This window comes from Neolamprologus brichardi, chromosome 16, assembly GCF_056152115.1.
Source record: "Neolamprologus brichardi isolate AB-2024 chromosome 16, ASM5615211v1, whole genome shotgun sequence".
In the NCBI taxonomy this organism is placed as follows: Eukaryota; Metazoa; Chordata; class Actinopteri; order Cichliformes; family Cichlidae; genus Neolamprologus; species Neolamprologus brichardi.
The window spans coordinates 17,525,520-17,532,181 of NC_142119.1; the positions used below are offsets into that span (position 1 = coordinate 17,525,520).

The window sequence follows — 6,662 nt, forward strand, 5'->3', positions numbered from 1 at the left end:
ATAATGTTTCCTCAGATTCATTTCAATCCTCTGAGTTATTAATCGGCTTCACACAGTCTGTTAATTAGCCGTATTTTAGACTGTGTGTATTTGTATGTCTCATTTTGTATGAATAAAAACCACAAAATATACAAACGCATAGTAAGGTTACACAATTATTCATTTTCAGTGTGAAGGCTTGGAGTAAGAGTTGTGTGATGTCCTCTGAAGTGATGGAAACACAGCTGTGTGTGTTGCTGCATCCTAACTGTTTCTAATGAATCGTTTAAAGGGTCTTCTCTCACTGTGCTGGTGTCTCTCTGCCTGCAGGTCACCTGCAGCAGGTGGACATGTGCAGCTTCTCGTCTCATGGCCAGTTGGTGTGCTTCGGTTTCTCTGCCATGTTTGGCTTTGGCGGGCGGAGTTTAGCGAGGGCAGAAAAGAAGAGATGGATGCCATCGTCACGGCGGCGAGAGTATGCTCTGGTTAAGACGCTGGCTAGGCTGAGGTGACACACACACATATATAATTTTTACTTTTAAATGTAAATGTGCGTTCCTAAGGCCTCAGTCACACAGACCTGACTGACTGACCTCAGTGACCCCATAGCAACCACTGGTCACTAAGGAAAACTGTATTCCATGACTGTTTGGTTGCTGGAGGTTGTTAGCTGTTGCTAAGTGAAACTGGTCACAAAGAGGTATACAGTGCTCCACGGTGCTGGTGATGCTTTTGATTGCTGGAAGGTTGCTGAGGTCACTCGTAGTATGTATGGATGACACTGATTTGTCTGCAAAAAGATTGTCTGTTTCCTGTTAGCATCCCATTTTTATCATTTCGCTAAAGCTTGAGTCTGTGTCTTCCATGTGGCATTCTGCTAGCAACACAAGTAATCACAAGGTGATTTTTGGTTCATCACTTTCTTTGCCACCATTTTCACATGCTGAAAGCAAGCATCCTCCAGCAACCACTCATAAAATACATATTTTTTCTTAGTGACCGGAGGTTGCCAAGGGGTTGCCAACTGGTCAAGTGGAACTGAGGTCTAGCTAGGTCTAGGACTAGCTGGTTTCTTATTTCTGTTTTTCTCTGTCTCCCTCAGACCGGAGGACTGTCAGCTTTCCTTTTTATCAGCAAGGAAGTCAAACAGCAATTTGTTTGTACAGCGGTGAGAAACACGCGCGCACACAAACACGCACATACGCTCTGTGATGTTGGATGGTACATCTAAAGTGTCTTCAGACCACCATAAAAAACAATATGCATTTGTTTAAACAGGTTACAAGCACTCAGAGGAGACTGTAATTGTTCCACACCAACAGTGTTTGTTAGTTTGCTGCACTGTTACATTTACTCAGCAGCTGAACCAGAAAGGCAAACACACCACGTAACAGCTTGTCTACTACAGAGACTTGCAGCACAAATCTACCAGAAACAAAATCAACGTAAATTTATTAAGAACAGTGAGAGCCTGTTTGAGTCACAGCTGTTGTTTTACCATGATTAGTTTAATAACTGGCTCTGTGTTTGATGATATTGGTCCTTTATATAAATTTTCTTCACTGTGAATGCAACTCTTCTGTCATGTTTGAAAAATTAACTTGATTTCCTGCTTCTCAGAGATAAGGACCAGGACCAAGACCAGGACCCAAAGTCTGGTAAAACCACTACTTCTCTATTAATATGGACAAATCAGATTTTAATCGCTACCAGCTACTCTCTGTCTTACTTTTTCTTTCTTTGATTTGTGTGTACAGAGGGGGAGGAGTCCTGGGTGACCAATCAGGGCCTGTATCTGAGCATCAGCATCATGTCTATCCCTTGCCTGAGTCCACACGCACCTCAAGGACTAGCTCCAAACACCAGGTACACAGTGTACGAAGATTAGCTCAATCTTCTGCTCTTTGGCCTTGAATACATCACAGTGCACGTTAATGCATGATGATGTTTCTAATAATGCTAACAATCTCCACCACTTCCTGTTTTTGACAGTTTGGCAAATGGCAGTGCAGCGCTGATTGCGGTCGGAAACACCTCCAGGTCCGAGTTTATTAAACACCTAAAGAGATACAGCAGCTCTACTGGACAGGTGAGAACACCTGCCAGAGGTGAAAATAACATGAATCAATTTATTCCATTCAAATCCTCACTAAAACCTTTAGCAGATCTTTTAAGGCTCAGGAACTGAACATTTGCAATCTAAAATATTCACAACTAAGGAATGTCGGAGTACGATAGCTACCTTTTTTTCTTTACAAACTCCCAGTTTACTCAAAAAAATATGAATTTTTTTCTGTCTGGTGCAGTTAAAGTTCAAGTGTTTGCAATTTCTCATTGTGAAATTGTTTGATGGTGGTTACAAACGCAGCATAGTGAGTGAAGATGCTTGTGATGCCAGCCTGCTGTAATGGTCGTCATGATGACTTCGATTCCTCTTATCTTAGTTAGTTAGGAAATCTTTGTACACAAGAAAATAAACTAAAAACACACAAAAACCTGCAGAAATCAACACTTCCAAGACTGTTCTGAGTGGACATTGTGCGTCAGTTAAACTCTACTATGCTAAAAAGCAAAGACAACATGTTGATGTTATCATGATGGGCTTAGTTTAATTGCACAGAGCTTGTGCAGTGTGTAGATTATGCTGATGACAGCCTCAGCTGTTATATGTGTTTTCACCCGGATGTTTTCCACCAAAGAGAGCAATTTATTGTCGTGGTAACTCACTCTTGACTTCAGGGTCACACAAGCACTTTGACTCGGGACAATTTTGTGATTGTGTTACAGTCGATTAATGGCTGCTGATTATACCACAATCCCTCAACGTTCACAACACCTAAAGACTCTAGAAGATGGGAAAGTAGGTCCCAGTTTTAAAAATACCGCAGTTTTCCTTGAAGTTAGTGAGTAGATTAGCCTGGTTCAGCATGACCTGGTCTGGGCAGAGAGACTGCACACTAACCCACTTACTAAATATACTGGCAGTGTGGTGCTCAGACTTGGAGTAAACAGGCTGTTTACTGACTGGCCTACATCCTGCTAGCGTCCGTCCTGACATCTCAGCAGAAAGCACGGCAAAAGTAGGTGTTCAAGTGGAGCTGCCCACATGTGACCCTTACAGTTTATGTCCTACTGTGGACTTTAAACCTCTCCTGTCACTTGTGTGATGTAGAGTGTGTGAAAAACTGAATACACCTTTGTTAATCTGATAATTTTATCAAAATAATTTTAAAGTTTCAGTGCTTTTTGGTGCAAATCCTCCTGTGTGTTGGTTGTTGAAGCAGCATTAAATTGAAGCGGAGCTGCAATTATACATTAACCTGCTGGATATTTCCATGATCAATTAATAATATCCTTTGTTTGCTTTGATCTATTAAAAAAAGCTGAAAATGTAGGTCTCCCTCTTTAATGAGATGCAATAAATTCAAATTCATATTATGAAATAGTGGTGACAAAATATTAGAAACTGCTAGAGAAAATTTTTAAGCCATCAATTAGGCGTAGTGAAGTAGTAAAATATTTCTCTCTACAATTCACAGTCTCGTGAAGGTAAATCAAGTGTGTATTTAAGGACAGTACTGGAATCCTCTGGGCTCTTGTTTTAAGATAGATGTTAATCTGTCCTATAAGAACGGCTTTACTTTAAGAAAGCGCAAACCTGCAGGAGAGGACAGCAGACAGACAGACAGACAGTGGGACAGTCAGCTGGTCTTTGCTGCCCCCTGTTGGAACCTCACAGCAGAGGACAGTGGACCGGAAGAACCACAGACAGATCCTGGTGCACTCTAACAAGCTGCTTAACGGAAATCTTAATGGCTCTTTCTGACCTCATCAGCTCAGCTTTAACACACACACACACACACACACACACACACACACACACAGACAAAGCTCTGACTGAATATCTGTGTGCAGTTCAACTTCTCCTTCGTGGAGACGCATGCTGTGTCAGCAGTGAAGATCCGCCCCTGCTCACTGATTGGCTGTTCTGAGGATGAGAGTGAAGAGGAGGGTGACTTGAAAACCACACCCTTCATCCACGCAGAAGGAACAACCTTCCCCTGGAACATCGACGGAGAGCTGGTGGAAATTGCTAATGAAGTGCTCATCAGGTGGGACGCTCACGCCTTCGTTATTAAAAATATATCCAGATAATACAATCATTACAAACAGAGGAATTACTCTGAATTGATTAATTCAAGCATTGATTATTGATGATCAAGGCACTATTTTTCCTTTTAGTTCAGATCAATAAAATACAGCAAGAAGAGGTGAATATAGAGGATAATAATAATAATTATTATTATTATTATTATTATTATTTTGGACAATGGCTGCTCTTTCATTTATTTTCAGTCCAGTCCTTGTACCTCATCATTTTCAGAGGTATCTTGTTTTGTTTATTAAAACATTAACAGTGATTTATGAATCTTTCAAACATAAAAAGGGACCTAACACAAGGGCTGAACCCATGTTGTGTCTACACAACTTAGCACAAAATAATATTTTTGCACCAACATGATGATTGTCAAAGAGATATTAGCCACAAACTTGGTATATCTCTATGGAAGAGGATTAGGGAAACTGGAAAAAAAGAGGCATTCTCCCGAAATTCTGGGAGAAAAAGTCGGAATTCAGACCTTTTTCTCAGAATTCTGACTTTTTTTTCCTCAGAATTCTGACTTTTTTCTCAGAATTAAGAATTCTGAGATTAAAGTCAGAATTCTGAAAAAGAAAAAAAAAGACGTGCCTACTTTTTTTTTCTTTTCCAGTGGCCCTAATCCTCTTCCGTAATATCTCAGTATGATGTTCAGTGAGTTCTTAAAAGATTTGAGGAAACTGGACAAACGGAAGACAAAAGAAGAAGTGACCGGCCTAAAAAACAGATAACATGATCTGAAAGTCATGTTGAAATTCATCGAAAGAAATTGAAAAATTTAGCAAAGACCTGAAAATGCATTTGATCCATCTGCTGCTCACTGAAGCCGCATTTGAAATGGTCTCAGTTTAAGTGTGGTTGTTAAGAAGCCATTCTTCATGAATGGAAACGTGGCTGAGTTGTGCCAAATTACACAAGAACTGGATTGAATATCAGTGACAATAGATGTTATAGAGGGATGAATTCATATTTGAATATTTGGATCAAATTTTTTTGTGTGTGTGTGGAGCAGGTCAGGAGAGAGGTACAACAGTGAGTGTCAACAGCCATCACTAAAGCAGGTGGAGGCTCTGTCATGTTTTGGTGCTGCTTTTCATCCAGTAGTGCAAAAATGGATGAAATAATGAAGAAAAGTACCAGCAGATTTTGATCCACGATGCAATTGGTTTCATTTTTCACAGTACCAAGCGACTGACTGGTCTCCTTGTCCTGGAGCTCACACTGTGTTTGTTTCTTTACATTGTGTGACATTTACATCAATACCAATCAAGCCATGCTCCTGCAACCATAGCAACATGTCTGCAGGTCCTTAATATCCACCTGACTGTGAGTCTGTGTTTCTGTATGTCTTCGTGGTGCATTCAGAGTCCACCCAAGACTCATCACTCTGTACGGCGAGGAGGTGGAAGAGGCCGAGTCGTCTGTCTCCTGCAGCTGCATCTGAGAACAACAAGGGGGCGCTGCTCTGTGTGACACTCACCACGGTAACCAAAATGACTCAACAGTGCTCTTTGTACAGACTCTGAACTCACAATTTGAAACTTTGGTCGTCCGGCCAGGATTTTAACAATATATTCATAGAGGAAAAATAAATAAAATAAAAAAAGCTCCTTTACTTTAAAGCTGTATTAATTTTCTATTCTTTTTATCAAAGTATAATGTGAATGTTTTGTAAGTTTTATTCATGTATCAGCTGCAGAACTGACCAATGCACATAAAAATGGTTTAATGTTTACAATTTACTACAGTATCATTACCCATTTCTCTCAGATCATGTGACTTTAATTTCATATGTTGCTTTTTTCATCCAGTTTTTGTTTCTATGGCAGAGAACAAACTTGTTTAATTTGTGTTCAAAATCCAGTTTATTTCACTTCCTAAAGGGTTCATGTTTGAATAAAGGTATTAATAGGTGACTTTTCTATCTGTGCAGACGATGGTGAAGCAAAAACAGACCTGATGTATGCATGTAGATTCTCATTTTGACTCAAATCATACTGCGACTGGAATAAAGTATAAAAATCAAGCTGTTTAAATAGAAAATCCTTTATTTTAATAGAAAAGTGTTGCTAAAAGCAGTGAGACTCTCCAGTGCAGAACAACTTCACATAAGAACATCAAAGTCACTTATTAAAATATTAAAATACTCGGTGTGAATCTGTGAGGTGCATTTGTATTAAACACACACCGGAGTGGAGGGCAGCAGCTAAGTGAACAGTCTAAATGGAGACCGTTAACACAATGCTTTTTAAAAAAATTTATTACTTGAACCAACAAGTTATCAGTTTAAAAAGCCCAGGTGTCAATTTTAGGAAGTAGGACTGTGAAAACTGACCACATCAAACATGTTTACTTAGTGTTTGTGACGTGTCTGTTCAGAAAATGGAGCTTTACTTTGAGAGCTCGGGCCATAAACATTCTTTTGAAAATAGTGATTTCAAGTAGTTGTCGATCATTAGGCCTCCCACCTACCTCACTGGTAGGAGTGGTTAACCTTAAATGTGCTTTATTTAAAATGCATCAC

At 39.8% G+C, this 6,662-nt stretch overlaps 1 protein-coding gene across 2 annotated transcripts in view; it reads left to right on the forward strand.

The window, feature by feature from the left end:
• The window catches only part of cerkl (CERK like autophagy regulator), a 33,455-nt gene extending 27,120 nt beyond the window's left edge, over positions 1–6,335 (forward strand). For both annotated transcript variants that reach the window (XM_006788126.2, XM_087829647.1), the window contains exons 8-14: positions 310–487; positions 1,082–1,147; positions 1,600–1,637; positions 1,737–1,845; positions 1,972–2,068; positions 3,895–4,091; positions 5,504–6,335. In XM_006788126.2, coding sequence (XP_006788189.1) covers positions 310–487; positions 1,082–1,147; positions 1,600–1,637; positions 1,737–1,845; positions 1,972–2,068; positions 3,895–4,091; positions 5,504–5,582 — 764 coding nt within the window. In that variant the 3' untranslated portion in view covers positions 5,583–6,335. The remainder of the gene's footprint in view (positions 1–309; positions 488–1,081; positions 1,148–1,599; positions 1,638–1,736; positions 1,846–1,971; positions 2,069–3,894; positions 4,092–5,503) is intronic.
• Positions 6,336–6,662: the final 327 nt, after the last annotated feature.